The sequence below is a fragment of the Camelus dromedarius genome, chromosome 8, assembly GCF_036321535.1.
Source record: "Camelus dromedarius isolate mCamDro1 chromosome 8, mCamDro1.pat, whole genome shotgun sequence".
Lineage (NCBI taxonomy): Eukaryota > Metazoa > Chordata > Mammalia > Artiodactyla > Camelidae > Camelus > Camelus dromedarius.
Window position 1 is genome coordinate 54,189,444 of NC_087443.1, and position 16,977 is coordinate 54,206,420.

The window sequence follows — 16,977 nt, forward strand, 5'->3', positions numbered from 1 at the left end:
AAATGCTTTTTCCATTCTTTTAACTGGAATATGGAAATATAATTGAGTATATCATTTGATGACTTTATATGTAGCAACCTTGATAAATTTAAAATAAAATAATTGCTAAAAATATGTCTCTAGAATAATTGCAGTTTCTGCATACATTGTCCTGTTATCTGGGTCAATATATTTTTTTCCCCCTTATTTCATTTCTGGTCCCCAGGAGAGTGGAGGTTAACATCTCACTATTGAGAATGATGTTTTGTGTACATTTTGTTATTTTTTTAATCAGATTAGGGAAGTTTACTTTCATTTTTAATGATTTTTTTTTTGGTCATGAACATACATTAATTTTTTCATATTGATATCTGTATTTACTTGTATGATTGTATATACTGTCCTCACTTTTTTCCAATAAATATATGTATTGTAAGTATGTACATACTCAGCTGGATTTGATTTGTTACATCTTGTTCAGGACCTCTCTGTCCATAGTCATAAGAGAATTTTGGTCTAGAATTTTTTTTCCTCAAATTTTTCTCATTAGATTTCTGTTATCTAGGTAGTGCTAGTATCATAAAACTAGGTGGAAAATGTCTTCCCCTCTTCTTACTTGTGGCCACTTACTTGCATCTTCGAAATACCTGACTACTTTTTGTTAAATATCAGTTATTACATATGAAGAAATGTAGAATTTCAGAGATACGTATCTTCTTCCAGAAAGGGTTCATCCCTCTCCCACTGGGGAGGTAGAATGATGTAACACCTTCTGTTTTGAGTACAGTTTGGACATTGGCACAGACTAAAATTAACTTTAGATGTCAGCTTGTCTCTCTGAGAACTCATAACCATGGAATATTGAGACACATTTTTGTCTTAGCAGATTTTTTTTTGTCTTAGCAGATTTCTAATGCTTTCCAACACACAATTTCTCTATATATTCAGACTTTCTAGTTAGTGTACTGTGAGCTACTCTTACTCACTTGAAGCCAAGACATTACTATTAAAATTGAAACTAATACAACTGATGTTTGTATTTTGTTGAGGGAAGTAAGTAATGAGATTTTTAAGGCTGCAAGTTAATGCCAGTATTTGGAGAAAACGGTATTGATGACGTTAAGTAAGAGATTATGGGACTTGTCTCAGTGATCACAGATTTGGCATAAAGGGTTAACACTTTAAGTCCACTATTTTTTGACCAAAGGACACAATGGGAGAAAGATTTTTCTTTTCTAACATTGTAGTCTAAGGTAATAATTACTCAAACTTATTTCTCCTCTTATTTCTTCATAAATGGGAAGCAATGTGGTCGAAATCAGAATGGGATTGCCTACCTCTTACAACCACTGAATCAGGAAATGACCATCATATTGTCCTATTCCCAATGTGTATAATGGAAATGGCCATTTCCTTCTGCATGGATATTCCAGGGTATAAATTGGAACACTGGGTGGCTAATTCTACCTTTTTACAAATGGATAAGTGATTTATTTTACCTAAGGCTAAAGCCACAGAGCTAGGTAGAGATAATAGTCTAAGACAGGAGTTTGTAAACTTTTTCAGTAATGGGCCAGAGTATAAATATTTCAGACTTTGAAGTCTTGGAGTGTATGATTCTAGTACTCATTTGTATTCTTGTAGCATGGAATCTGTCATATGACATATTTAAATAAATGTGAGAATGGCTATATCCCAATCTTTGTGGAAGCTGAAATTTAGATTTCATATAATTTTCATATGTCACAAAATGTTATTCCTCCTTGATTTTTTTCAGTTTAAAATGCTTATTAGCTCATTGTACAAAAACAGGTGGTAGGGTATATTTGCACGTGTTGTTATTTGTCTGTATCTAAAACTGTCTGTCTAATAGAACATTTGCAATGCTGTGGGGTTGATTTGTGAGGTTTTGGGGGGTTTTTTGTTTGTTTATATAAAGAACATTTCCCAGTGCAGGATCCCAAAGATTTACCCTTATCTATTTCTAAAACTTTATGTTCTTAGTGTTTACATTTAAATCATTGATCCATTCGGATCATTTTTATTTATGATAGGAAGTAATAGTTTTCTTTTTTCTATGTGAACATTTAGTTGTTGGAACAACATTTGATGAAAAGTATATTGTGTTTTGTATGTTTTTTGTATCTTAAAGATTTTTATCACTTTTATAAAAATATACAAGGAAATAATTAGAAAAATAGAGTAATAGACCTTTTTACATGTTAATGTTAGGGGATGGAAGTTTTCCCCTAATATTAAAATGTTTTAAAACTTACAAATATTAATAACATGCATATGTAAGTAATATATGAATTTGTTTATATATATACTTTTGCAACGTGGGTGGAAAAAATCAATAAGCAATCTATAAAAATAGGAAAGAGTTTTATTTGAGCCAAACTGAGAATTATAGTCCAGGAGACAGCCTCTCAGGTAACTGAGGAACTGCTCTGGAGAAGCATGGTTTTCAGCACAGTTTTGTATCTTTTCAGAACAAAGAACATCACAAGTCAGGGACACATTCGTTCAAGGTCTCAAAAAAAAAAAAAAAAACAGATCAGCATGTACACGGTGAGTCAGTATGACCATGGCACCTGCAAAGGGAGTCATATTGTTGTAGGACTTCCAGCATTGCCATCCCAGGAAGGGAGGAATTTAATCTTTATTTTTAACATGGACATTCTTTATTTCTGGTCAGTGAACCCTTTAATGATTAGAGGAGATGTACAGTGTATGTTTGATAGGCTACAGACAGGCTATTTTACTTAACATAAAATTCAAGTTAAATTTATGTATAAGCCAGAATGACTTTTCCGTAACTCATTATGTGAAAACTCCCATTAATATCCATTTATTGATCTATCCATCAACACCTCCTTATTTCAGTATGTATATCTCAATGTTTTTGTATGCAGAACAATAAAAACATTTATATTCAAGAGTTATCATGGATAAAATAATATTATCTAATGTATAGTCTGTATATAAAATTTCCCAATTTTCCTGAAATAACATTTATAGCATTTTTTTTTTCTTTGCAAATCAATATCCAGCCCAGGAACAAGCATGTGATTTGGTTACCTTTCCCTTAGTCTCCTGTTATCAGTTCTCTTTGTTTCCTTTTAGTACATTTAACTTTGTGAAGAGTTCAGTTTAGTGGTCATATAAAATATTCCTTTCATTTTTTGGATTGTATTCTAGAGATAGATTCCAGTTCTGATTTGCAAGAGAACCTCATGGGTGCTTTGTATGTCCCACCGAAATTCACTGAGGAGATGGGAGGCACATAATATCACTTATCCCATTATTTGTTATGCAGTGCTGTTCACATGATAAAGTAAAATATGCCAGATTTCTCCCTGACAGAAGTCTTTTTTTTTATGTTTCATTAATAAAAATCAATTGCATGGTACTTTAGGGCTTTGTGAGTATCACACTTCTCAGTTATTGACCTAACAGTTTTAGCATTAACAGATAAAACTTGCTTGAAGATCCTAAGCTTAATTGTTGTAAGATGATTTTTCTAATTTTATCATTCTTCCGTTTTCAAATCCGGGATTAACTGTAATGAAATCTACCTTATATTTTTAAATTAAGACAAACAATCTGCTTGGCAATGATAAACACTAATCTTTGTTACTATATTTATTGTTATCACAGAAGAGGTTATTTTTCATTAGATCAGAAGTCTATTTACAATAGCACTGTGAGCAGATAACTTCAGACATTTCAAGTCCTGTAGAGACTTCCATTTGAAACCATAATCCACATATGAGATGAGAGAAAATTGAAGTGATAATATAAAACAGATGGTGGGAAATACGCCAGTGTCCAAATGTGGTGATAAGCAGAATGAATTCATGAGGTCTGGCACCCTAGGACCCCTGTTCTCAGTACTGCAAATGCTACTGAAGTCTACTTTAGCAACATCCCTGCCACTAGTCTTAAACTTACCCTTGTTTATTACTGAGTATGTCTGGCTCAAAATGCCACTGCCTTTCTATGGACCTAGGATTCCTCATTTATAGATCAGTTGACTGGGGGAAAAAAAAAAAGACAAGGTGAGAGTTATGTGTGAAGGTTTATTTTGGGTAAAATGAGGACTACAGCCCAGGAGATAGCTCTGAAGTTCTGATAGCTTTGAGGAACTGATCACAAGAGGTGAGAGGGGAGATATATATATACACATACATACATACATACACACACACACACACACACACACACACACACACACACACACACACACACACGAATTTGGTGAAGTGGGGTACATGGAATGAAGCACACATTTTGGCAGAGGCTTGCTTGCTGCTCGTCACGAGGAACAGATGTCTGCATTAATGATTTTAGTGCTTTTCTAGATATGAGAAGATGCAAGAAAAAGGGCTCATAAGATTTCTTCTTAAAATATCTAACTATCTGCCTGTTTTTCCCAGAGCACAGAGTGCTTCATTCCTGATCTCCACCCTTAACTCTTTTTATGGTGTGTTGAAGGTCACCGACTATAGTGGCTAGGGACTTCATTCTGACAGAACCAGATGGCAAGCGATCAGAAGATTGGGCAAATGATTTACAGCATTTCTTTTAGCTCCATGACTTTTTCATAATTCAGTTTCTCTTCATCTGTTCTTTCCAGGGCACAGACATACTAACGTTGCTGACTTCTGTATTGCATGATGACAAAGAATTCCCCAACCCAGAGGTGTTTGACCCTGGCCACTTCCTGGATGACAATGGCAACTTTAAGAAGAGTGATTACTTCATGGCTTTCTCAGCAGGTAAAAAAAATTCATTTCCTTCAGTACTTCAGAGGATAAGATGCCTTTTGGAGATCAGGTGGGACTTACATAATTCTGACTCTGGGGCTGGTAGAAATGCTTTTTGTCCACAATGAGGGCCACCAGTCCCAATAAACACACAGTTTCCCATCCATGATACAGCCTCATTATTGGGCTACGTTACTGGAGCTTTGGAGAGGTGGCCCAGCTGTTTCAAATTCACAAACTTTGAGATAGGTCCTCAAAATATACAAAAACTGTATCTTAGCCGAAAGGAACTGTGTATTATAAAACTTGAAACTTCAGGGTATGTTGGAGATTGATGTAGAGTAGGTATACTTAGAGCAGAGAACAGAGGCTGTGAGGAATGGAAAGAAAGATGTTGGGACCATCAGACCGGGAACAGAAAGTACAGTGAATGTATGTGTGTTCCTAGAAAAAGATTGATGGAAACTTGAAAATGTCAAATTGCAGTTATACTGTGAGAATACTTAATGTAGTGCATGGCATTTTACTGATATTCAATAAATACTTGTTGAAAGAAGGATACCTGTTTAGAGGAGATGTCAGGTGCATAGCATGTGTGTCCACCCTTTGTCCATGTGTCTATTCAATAATCCTGCCTTCCATTCAACCATCCATGAAATAGTTACTTTATAATCTTTTTCTAATAGCCAGAAATCAAAGATATGTATTCTCTGTGTTTGTTATTTTCAGGAAAACGTATTTGTGTAGGAGAGAGCCTGGCCCGCATGGAGCTGTTTTTATTCCTAACCACAATTTTACAAAACTTTACCTTGAAATCTGTGGTTGACTCAAAGGACATTGACATCACCCCAGTTGTCAATGGGCTGGCTTCTGTGCCACCTCCTTACGAGCTCTGCTTCATTCCTGTGTGAGAAAAGGTAGATCATATGCCTTTTTCAGTGCTATTGTTTTCAACTCCCTCTCATGTGGGGTATTGTTCACTTTTTTCCAGTCAGTCTTTCCTGAATGCCTTCTCTGATCAATCCTCTTCTCATCATGCAGTTTCACCACAGAAGTGTATGTGCTATTCTTCATACTCTGTAACATCTGTATTGGCCACCATGTATGCTAGCACTTCTCTAATACTAAGTAGTACTATATACATAGTACTACACACAATACAAAATAGAACAGAATGAGTAGATTATGCCAATGCAAGCCATTTCCCCTGTGTATAATCTTAATAAAAATTATAATTTGATGAGCCAGTTCTCAGACTTTCCTTCTTTTGTGCACATTGCAATTAAGAAATAAAAGAAAAAAATTAAAGAGGTCATGCTGGTAATGATATGCACAGAGAAGAATAAAGGGACCAAGAATAGAAAAGCTCCCTTGGATAAATGTCACCTAGAGTTACTTGAGGTTTAGATTTGAACATGAAGGAAATTGTTTCACCCTATAAGGAAATATTGAGGTCAGTGGTAGGAGTTAAATTCAAAGTAAGCCAGAGAAACTCACAATTGAAAATCAGAACAGGAACCATTGAAACTGTATACAGGAAATCACTAGAAAAAAAAAAAAGAAAGAAAGAAAAAGAAACCAAAGCAGATTCTTTGAAAAGTTCAATAGAATTGATAAGCCCTTAGCCAGGCTATCCCCCCAAGATCAAGAAGACACAAATTACACAAGCTATAATTAAGAGAGGGGCCACTGCTTTGATGCCACAGACATTAAAAAGGATAATAAAGGAATAGTATTAACAACTCTTGTCCACCAATTTGATAAGGAACTGCCCATTTCAATTAAGTTAAGTACACAATCTTACAAGAAGGAGTAACATTAGTAACGTGGCATAATAGGAAGCTCTCAACTCTCCTTCCCTCGGTGGACACATTGATTCAAAGCAACACATGAACAATTTCATAGTCAAAAATCCAGAAACTAGTTGAAAGACTTCAGTACTCTTAGAGAATGTGAATCCAGCCACATCAAATGAGAAAGAAAAGCCGAGACACACTCTCCATGTAACTACCAACCCCAGCAAAGTGCCATCTTTGAGCAGAAATCCCCTAGTTCCCTCCTCCTGAGGAGCAAATGAGTTGGCATCCACCTCTAGCATTCCAAACTTTAATGACTTTTGGGGTGGTTTCATGAGGAACTGGCTTTTGTCTTACTTATTTTGGAGTACTGACAGAATTCAGCATACTTGAGGAAACTGGGGATGGCTAAAACAAAAAAGCAAGCTAGACTAGATGCAAGTTTGAGAGACCTTCCAAATCTTTGGATAAGCTGCTTGGTGGTATTCTTCTCCTGCAAGAGACTAGTTAGTGAAGACTATGAGAAGTGACTGTCTAATGTGCAGACAGTAATGCAGAATGTCAAGGAAAATGAAAACAGGATATTTATGATTTAACTGAAAGATATTTACAGTCATAAAGATCATCACTGGGGTTAGGTGAACAATTAAAAATGATGCAGGAATTTCAACAAAAAGGCATACAATTTAAATGTCTCAAACAGAAACAGAGCTAAAGAATACAGTATTTGAACTGAAAACTCATTATAGAGTGTTCAGTAACAGACTAGATCAAGCAGAAGAAACAGTGAACTACAAGATAGGTCACTGGAAATTATTCAGTCAGCAGAGAAAAAGTAAGAAGTGAAAAAGAAAAAAGTTTAAGGGACATATGGAACACCATGAAGATGACCAATATATATGCAGCATAGGAGTCCTAAAGGGAAGAGAAAGAGAGAAAGGACTAGAAAACTTATTCAAAGTAACAAAGGAGGAAAACTTCCCAAATCTGGGGAAGGAAGTGGACATAAAAATCATGACATATGAAGAACCTCAAATAAAAGAAAAAAACCCTCACACTGACACATACTATAAACAAGTTGCCAAAATTCAATGATGAGAGAGTTTTGAAAGCAGCAAGAGAAAGAAATTTGTCACTTAACATGGAAACCCCTAAATACTATCCACAGATTTTTAAGCAGAAACTTTGCAGAAGAGAATGAGAAAATATACTCAAAAGTTCTTGAACAAAAGAACCAACCTAGAACCTATACTCATCAAAACCTTCTTTCAAAAATGAAGGAGAGGTAAAATTTCCCCACACAAACAAAACAAAATATTCTTCATCACTTGTACTGCCTTACAAGAAATGTTAAAGGGAGTTCTTCAACCTGAAATAAAAGCGCCATAAACAGCAACATGATAGTATGAGAAGGAACAAAACCCTTTTGTAAAGGTAAATATATAGAAAACTACAGAATACTGTATTATGTGATGGTGGTACAAAATGGCATTTTTAATATAAAAGATAAACAACAAAGTATTAACATTAAGTATAAGTAAAAATATGTTAACAGATACACAATGTAAATATATATAAATTGTGACATTAATCACATAAACTGGGGGGTATTTAAAGTGTAGAAATTTGTATGTGATTGAAGTTGTTATCAGCTCAAAATAGACTGTTATAAGATATTTTACTTAAGTCCTATAGTATATAGTAACCACAAAAAACTTGTAGGTGTTATATAAAGGAAAAAAATAGAGGAATCAAAATATACAAAAAAGAAGGAAAAACAAAGAATACAATAGGATAGGAAAATAGGAACAAAAATCTATAAGACAAACAAAATAATGAACAAAATCACAATAGTCAGTCAGTTCCTATCAATAGTTACTTTAAATGTGAATGGATTAAACTCACCAAAGACTTAGAATCACTGAATGGATTTAAAAAATAATATCCAACTCTGTGCTCTCTAAAAGAATCTCACTTCAGATTTAAGGACACACACAGGCTGAAAGCATATAGATGGAAAAAGGTACCCTAAGCAAATGGTAGTTGCAAGAGAGGGATCACTATAATTAGGCAAAATAGACTTTAAGTCAAAAATTGTTACAAGAGACAGGAGGAATGTGATACATTCATAAAGGGATCAATCCACCATGAATATATAATAACTATAAATATATATATACACAATGCCAAAGCACAAAATATATAAAATAAACACTGACAAAATGGTCAGTTAATCTTCGACACAGGAATCAAGAATATACAACGGAGAAAAGACAGCCTCTTGATCAAATGATGCTGGGAAAGCTGGACAACCACATGTAAATCAGTGAACTTAAAACACTCCAGAAGACCATATATGGGAATAAATTCAAAATGGCTTAAAGAGTTAAACATAAGACAAGACTTTATAAAACTCCTAGAAGAAAACATAGGCAAAACTTTCTGTGATATAAATCTCAGCAGTGTTCTCCTAGGGCAGTCTACACAGGCAATAGAAATAAAAGCAAAAATAAACAAATAGGGCCTTATGAAATTTATAAGCTTTTACACAGCAAAGAAAACTGGAAACAAAAAGATAACCTATAGAATAGGAGAAAATATTTGCAAATGATGCAAATAGCAAGGGCTTAATTTCTATAATATACAAACAGCTCATAAAACTCAATAACAAAAAAAACCCAATCAAAAAGTGGGCAGAAGATCTAAACAAACATCTCTCCAATGAAGATATAAATGGCCAATAAGCACGTGAAAATATGCTCAATATCGCTAATTAGCAGAGAAATGCAAATCAAAACTACAATGAGGTATTACCCTACACCAGTCAGAATGGCCATCATTAAAAAGCCCACAAGCAATAAATGCTGGAGAGGGTGTGGAGAAAAGGGAATGTGGTAGGAATGTAGTTTGGTGCAGCCATTAAAAAAAACAGAACGTAGATTTATGAAAAAGTGAGTAACAGACTTACTATATGATCCAGCAATCCCACTCCTGTTCATATAATCACAGGAAACTCTAATTTGAAAAGATACATGCACTCCAATGTTCATAGCAAAACTATTTACAATAGCCAAGACACAGAAGCAACATAAATGTCCATAAACAGATGACTAGATAAAGAGGTTGTGGCATGTGTATACAATGGAATACTACTCAGCTATAAAAAAGAATGAAATAATGCCATTTGCAGCAACATGGATGGACCGGGAGATTGTATTACTAAGTGAAGTAATCCAGAAAGAGAAAGAAAAATATACCACATGATATCACTTATATGTGGAATCTTAAAAATGGACACCAATGAACTTATTCATAAAACAGAAAGACTCACAGACATAGAAAACAAACTTACAGTTTCCAAGGGGCAAAGAGGGTGGTGGTAGAGGGATGAATTGGGAGTTCCGGATTTGCAGATACTAACTACTATATATAAAATAGGTAAACAACAAGGTCTTACTGTATATCACCAGTAACTACATTCAATACCTTGTAATACCTTCTAATGAAAATTCAATATTTTGTAATAGCTTATGATGAAAAAGGAATGTATATAATGAAATATCCCTTTTCATATACTAAGTGAATCATGCTGCTGTATACCAGAACCTAACACAATATTGTAAACTGACTATACTTCAATTAAAAAAAAAGAGAGAGAAGAGAGAACACTTTCAAATTCACTTTATGAAGCCAGCAATTCTGTGATACCAAAGGCAGACAGAGACACCACAAGAAAGAAAAGTTCAGATCAATATTCCTTATGATGACATATGCAAAAATCCTCAGTAAAATACTAGCATAACAAACTCAACCGCACATTAGAAGTATCATACGTCATGGCTACATGGCATTTATCCCTCTGATGCAGGGATGGTTCAACATGTAAAATTCAAACAATGTGATACACTACATTAGAACAACGAAGCATGAAAATCACATGATCATCTGAATAGCTGTAGAAAAAGCATCTGATCACATTCAACACCCTTTCATTATAAAAACACTCAACAAACCAGGAATAATAAAGGCTATATGAAAACTGAGAGATAACATCATAGTGGTGAAAAACTGAATGCTCTCTAAGAACAGGATCAAGGAAGGATCACACAGCTGATGTCCAACATCACACTAGAAGTCCTTGCTAAGAAAGTAGGCAATAAAAGGAAATAAAAGGCATTCAAATCAGAAGGAAGAACTAAAATTATATCTGTTCGGAGATGACATGGTATTATACACAAAAAAATAAAGATTCTACACCTAAAAACCCATTAGAACTAATAAGTAAATTAGTAAATTTTCAGGACATAAAGTCAGCATGCAAAAATCAGTTGCATTTCTATGCACTAACAATAAACCATGTGTAATGAAAATTAGAAACACAACACCACTTATAGCAGCATGGAAAATACTGATATGGTAGAAATAACTAAGGAAATGAAAAGATTATACACTGTACAATACAAAACATTGCTGAAAGAAATTCTGAGACACAAAGAAATGGAAAGACATTTCAAGTTCATAAATTTGAAGAATTAATACTGTTAAAAGGTCCATACTACACAAAGCCATCTACATTTCAATGCAGTATCTATCAAAATACTAATAATTTTTTTTACAGAAATAGAAATCAACAATCCTACAATTCGTAAGGAACCACAAGGTTCCAAATAGCCAATGCAATCTCAAAAAAGAAGGACAAGTCTGAAGGCATCACACGTCCTGATTTCAAAATATATTACAAAGCTATAGTAATTAAAAACTTGGAACTATATTCAATATCTTTTAAAAACCTTTAATGAAAAACAATATGAACAGAATATATGTATGTATATGCATGACTGGAAAGTTGTGCTGTAAACCAGAAATTGACACACCATAACTGAAAAAACACACCATTGGAAAAAAACCCCACCTTATTAGACTAACCCAAAAATAGACACAGAATAATGGAACAGTTTAGAGAACTCAGAAATAAATCCAAGCTTATAGAGTCACCTAAACTTTGACAAGTATGCCAAGATTACACAATGGGCAAAGAAGAGTCTCTTCTACAAATAATCCTGGAAAAATAGATATCTACGTGCAGAAGAATCGAATTAGACCTTATCTTACACCAGACACAAAGAGCAACTAAAAATGGGTTCAAGACTAAATGTAAGACCTGAAACTATAAACTTTCTGAAGAAAACATACAGTATGAGATTCATGATAGTTTTGACAATGATTCCATGGATATGACACTAAAAGCACAGGCAGCAAAAGCAAACTTAGACAAGTGGGACTATATAAAAACAAAAAGCTACACAAAAACAAACAATCAATAAGGTTAAAAGGCAACATATAGAATGGGAGAAAATATCTGCAAGTCATATCTGATAAGACATTAATCTCCAACATATACAGAAACTCTTACAACTCAATAGTAAAGGATTAATCCAATTTAAAAACAGGCAAAGGACTAGAAGAGTTGTATATCCAAAGAAAAACAGCAATGGCAAACAAGTATATGAAAAGGTGCTCGACATCACTGATCATCAGAGCAATGTAAATCAAAACCACCATGAGATACCTCCTTACACCTGTTAGGCTGGATATTATAAAAAGAAAGAAAACAAGTGTTGCAAGGGTGTGAAGAAACTGAAACTCATGTATGCCGTTCATGGGAATACAAAATGGTGCAGCTTCTATGGAAAACAGAATAGAGTTGCATCAAAAAACTAAAAATAGAATTACCATGTAACCCAGAAATTCCACTTTTGACTATTTAACAAAATAATTGAAATTAGGATATTCAGGAGATATTACACTTTTATATTTGAGTTGGCATTATTCGATATAGACAAGATGTGGAAAATCCTAACTGTTCCACCAATGGATAAATGGGGAAAATGTGGTATTTAACAAATGAATATGTACGCAAAACAGAAACAGATTCACAAACCTGTTAAAAAAACTAGTGGTTACCAGTGGGGACAGGGAATGTGGGATGGGTAAATTAGAATGGGGTTAAGAGATACAAACTAAGATTATAAAATAAAAAGCAACAAGCATATATTTTATAGCAAAGGGAATTACAGCCATTATCTTGTAATAACATTTAACATAGTATATTCTCTAAAAATACTGGATCACTATGCTGTATGCATGAAACTAATAAAATAATGTAAATCAACTATACTTCAATGAAAAAAATCCTTTAAAATTTCAAAAATAAAAGAAAGAACAATGGGGAAAATGTAATATGTACATATAATGGAATATTATTCAGCCTTAAAAAATTAGGAATTTATGTAGTATGTTACAACATGGATGAACGTTGAGATATTATCCTAAGTCAACTTAAGTCAGTTACAGAATACAAATACTGCATGATTCCACGTATATGAGGTACTCAAAATAATGAAATTCTTAGGTTAAAAGAATTAAATCATGGTTGCTGGAGGCTGGAGAGTAGGGGAAAGGGTCAGTTGCTAATCAATGGATATATAAAAGCTATAAATGACAAAACCTACAGCCAGCATAGTACTCAGCGGTGAAAAACTCAAAAGCCTCCCACTAAAATCTGGGACAAGACAAGGATGCCCACTATCACCACTCCTATTCAACGTAGTCTTGGAAGTCCTAGCCACAGCAATCAGGCAAGAGAGAGAAATAAAAGGGATCCAAATTGGAAAAGAAGAGGCAAAAGTGTCAACATATGCAGATGACATGATACTATATACAGAAAACCCTAAAAGGTCCACACAAAAACTACCAGAACTACTTGAAGAATTCAACAAGGTAGCAGGTTACAAGATTAACGTTCAAAAATCAGTTGCATTTCTTTACACTAATGATGAATCAACAGAAAAAAAAAAAAAAGTAAAGAAACAATCCCCTTTAGAATGGCACCCAAAGTAATAAAATACCTAGGAATAAATCCAAGCGAAGAGGTGAAAGACTTATACATGGAAAACTATAAAACACTGATTAAGGAAATTAAAGAAGACTTAAAAAAAATGGAAAGATATCCCATGCTCCTGGATTGGAAGAATCAATATTGTTAAAATGGTCATACTGCCCAAGGCAACCTACAGATTTAATGCAATCCCTATCAAATTACCCAGGACATATTTCATAGAACTAGAACAAATCATAATAAAATTTATATGGAATCACAAAAGACCTAGAATTACCAAAGCATTACTGAAGAAAAAGAGAGGCTGGAGAATTCAGACTTCAGACAATACTATAGAGCTACAGTAATCAAAACAGCATGGTACTGATACAAAAACAGACATATGGACCAGTGGAACAGAATAGAGAGCCCAGAAATGAACCCACAAACTTTTAGTCAACTAATCTTCAACAAAGGAGGCAAGAATATATAATGGAATAAAGATAGTCTCTTCAGCAAATGGTGTTGGGAAAACTGGACAGCAGCATGTAAAGCAATGAAGCTAGAACACTCCCTTACACCATACACAAAAATCAACTCAAAATGGATCAAAGACTTGATAAACCTCCTAGAAGAAAATATAGGCAAAACATCATCTGACATACATCTCAAAAATGTTCTCCTAGAACAGTCTACCCAAACAATAGAAATAAAAGCAAGAATAAACAAATGGGACCTAGTGAAACTTACAAGCTTCTGCACAGCAAAGGAAACCATAAGTAAAACAAAATGACAACCTACAGAACGGGGGAAAATTTTTGCAAAAGATAAAACTGTCAGTGGCGCGATATCATGTACACACGAACACCGTGTGGAGAGAAGCGAAGCAGTTCTCTGATTATTGATTTTCAGAAAAGGATTTATATAGTACATGCATGGTGCCTCACATATCATCTAAGTTATAACAATGTTAATAATCTTAAGCTATTTAGGTCCCCAAGCTCCTGTAGTAGGCACAGGATGTTACATGATCAAGGACAGATTGTTAGAAAGTTCATCACGAAACTTCATTAAGTAGGCCATCTCTCATCCAGCCAGCTGTGCCTGTCTTAGGTTGTCCTCCTCTGAGGATCTTACCCGTCACTGGCTATCCAGCCATCCATACTGGATACATTAAGTAGGCCATTTCTTATCCAGCCTCGATACGTGACATTCCTCACAGCTTGTTTATCAGTTCAGCCCATGGTTTATTCTCTAGAGCCTTCAGCTGGGGGCCTACAGAGACTGACAAAGGCTTGATCTCCAGAATATATAAGCAGCTCATACAACTTAATAAGAAAAAAATAAACCCAATCCAAAAATGGGCAGAACACTTAAACAAGCAATTTTCCAAGGAAGAAATACAAATGATCAATAGGCACATGAGAAATGCTCAATATCACTAATTATCAGAGAAATGCAAATCAAAACTACAATGCTGTATCGCTTCACACCAGTCAGAATGGCCATCATTCAAAAGTCCACAAATGGCAAATGCCAGAGAGGCTGTGGAGAAAAGAGAACGCTCCCACACTGCTGGTGGGAATGCAGTTTGGTGCAGCCACTGGAAAACAGTATGGAGATTCCTCAAAAGACTAGGAATAGACTTACCATATGACCCAGGAATCCCGCTCCTGAGCATATATTCAGAAGGAACCCTACTTCAAAAAGACACCTGCGCCCCAATGTTCATAGCAGCACTATTTACAATAGCCAAGACATGGAAACAGCCTAAATGTCCATTGACAGATTACTGGATAAAGAAGATATGGTATATTTATAAAATGGAATACTATTCAGCCATAAAAACCAACAACATAACACCATTTGTAGCAACATGGATGTCCCTGGAGTGACATTCTAAGTGATGTAAGCCAGAAGAGAAAGAAAAATACCATACAAGATTGCTCACATGTGGAATCTAAAATAAATAAATACATACATACATACATACATACATACATACATACATACATATATACATACAAAACAGAAACAGACTCAGACACAGAATACAAACTTGTGGTTGCCAAGGGGGAGGGTGGTGGGAAGGGATAGACTGGGAGTTCAAAATTTGTAGATACTGACTGGCATATGTAGAATAGATAAATAAGATTATACTGTATAGCACAGGGAAATATATACAAGATCTTGTGGTAGCTCACAGTGAAAAAAATGTGACAATAAATATATGTATGTTCATACAGAACTGAAAAATTGTGCTGTACACTGGAATTTGACACAACATTGTAAAATGACTGTAACTCAATAAAAAAAATGTTAAAATAAAACGAAAGAACAATGGGGAAAATGTAATATATACATATAACGGAATATTATTCAACCTTAAAAAATTAGGAATTGATGTAATATGTTACAACATGGATGAACGAGGAGATATTACCCTAAGTCAACTTAAGTCAGCTACAGAATACAAATACTGCATGATTCCATGTATATGAGGTACCTAAAATAATGAAATTCTTAGATTAAAAGAATTAAATGGTGGTTGCTGGGGGATGGAGAGTAGGGGAAAGGGTTAGTTGCTAATCAATGGGTATGAAAATTCAGCTATACAAGAAGAATATATTCTAGATGTCTACCTTGTAACATTGTGCCTATAGATAGCAAACCTGCATTGTACACTTAAAAATGTGTTATTAAGGGTAAAACTTATGTTAAGTGTTCTGACCTTAATAAAACACAAATTTAAAAACTCAAGGAGAAATAGATAATCCAATAGGCTTTTTTTCTATTATATAAATTGAATTAATAATTGTTATAGAAGAAAAATTACAACACCAAGGTGGGTTCACAGGTGAATTCTATCTAACAACTCTCTACAATCTCTTTCAGGATATAGTAGTAGAGGACATTCTCCCTGAATCATATTATGAGGTGAGCATTAGCCTAATTCCTAAATCAGACAAAAACAGTATAAAAGAGGAAAAGCAGAGACCAGTATTTCTCATGAACTTAGATGCAAAAATCCTCAGCAAAATATTAGCAAACCAAATCCAGCAACGTCCAAGTAAGATTTATTCCAGGTATGCAAGACTGGTTCAATATTTGAAAGTCAATGAATGTATCACAACATTTTATATTATGTATGAAAATCATCTGACAAAACTCAAAACTCACTCATGACAAAACTCTCAGCAAACTATGAATAGAGGGAAACTTCTTTGACTTGAGAAAGAACATCTACCAAAAAAAAAAAAAAAAATCACTGCTAACATCATTGTTAAAGTGAGAAACTAGAAGCTTTCCTGCTAAGATCAGGTGTAAGGCAAGATGTCACCTCTCATCATTATTTGACAAATAACTGAAATACTTTGATATAAATCTGATAAAATCTGTACAAGTTATAGTTGAAGAAAACTATAAAACTCTGATGAAAGAAATCAGAGGAACTAAACAATAGAAGTCTCAGTATTGTTTAGATATCAGTTCTTTCCAATCTACAGATTTAATGTAATCCCAATAAAAATATCAGCAAGTTATTTTTTTAGATATC

The 16,977-nt window shown here is 34.3% G+C and overlaps 1 protein-coding gene and 1 non-coding gene across 8 annotated transcripts in view; one reads left to right on the forward strand and one right to left on the reverse strand.

Moving 5' to 3' along the window:
- LOC105084253 (cytochrome P450 2C19) overlaps positions 1-5,991 on the forward strand; it is a 57,126-nt gene extending 51,135 nt beyond the window's left edge. For all 5 annotated transcript variants that reach the window (XM_031461416.2, XM_064488288.1, XM_064488289.1 and 2 more), the window contains 2 exons: positions 4,619-4,760; positions 5,478-5,991. In XM_031461416.2, the coding sequence (XP_031317276.1) occupies positions 4,619-4,760; positions 5,478-5,659 (324 nt within the window). In that variant the 3' untranslated portion in view covers positions 5,660-5,991. The remainder of the gene's footprint in view (positions 1-4,618; positions 4,761-5,477) is intronic.
- LOC105084252 (uncharacterized) overlaps positions 1-16,977 on the reverse strand; it is a 101,499-nt gene that overhangs the window by 25,245 nt on the left and 59,277 nt on the right. The window contains exons 3-4 of one of the 3 annotated variants that reach the window (XR_836679.3): positions 5,557-5,651; positions 4,042-4,339 (exon numbers count right to left, since the gene is read on the reverse strand). This is a non-coding gene — a transcript (uncharacterized LOC105084252). Of the gene's footprint in view, positions 1-4,041; positions 4,340-4,759; positions 5,119-5,556; positions 5,652-16,977 lie in introns of those variants that run through there. The other 2 variants (XR_004139720.2, XR_010381961.1) reach the window with 2 other exon arrangements.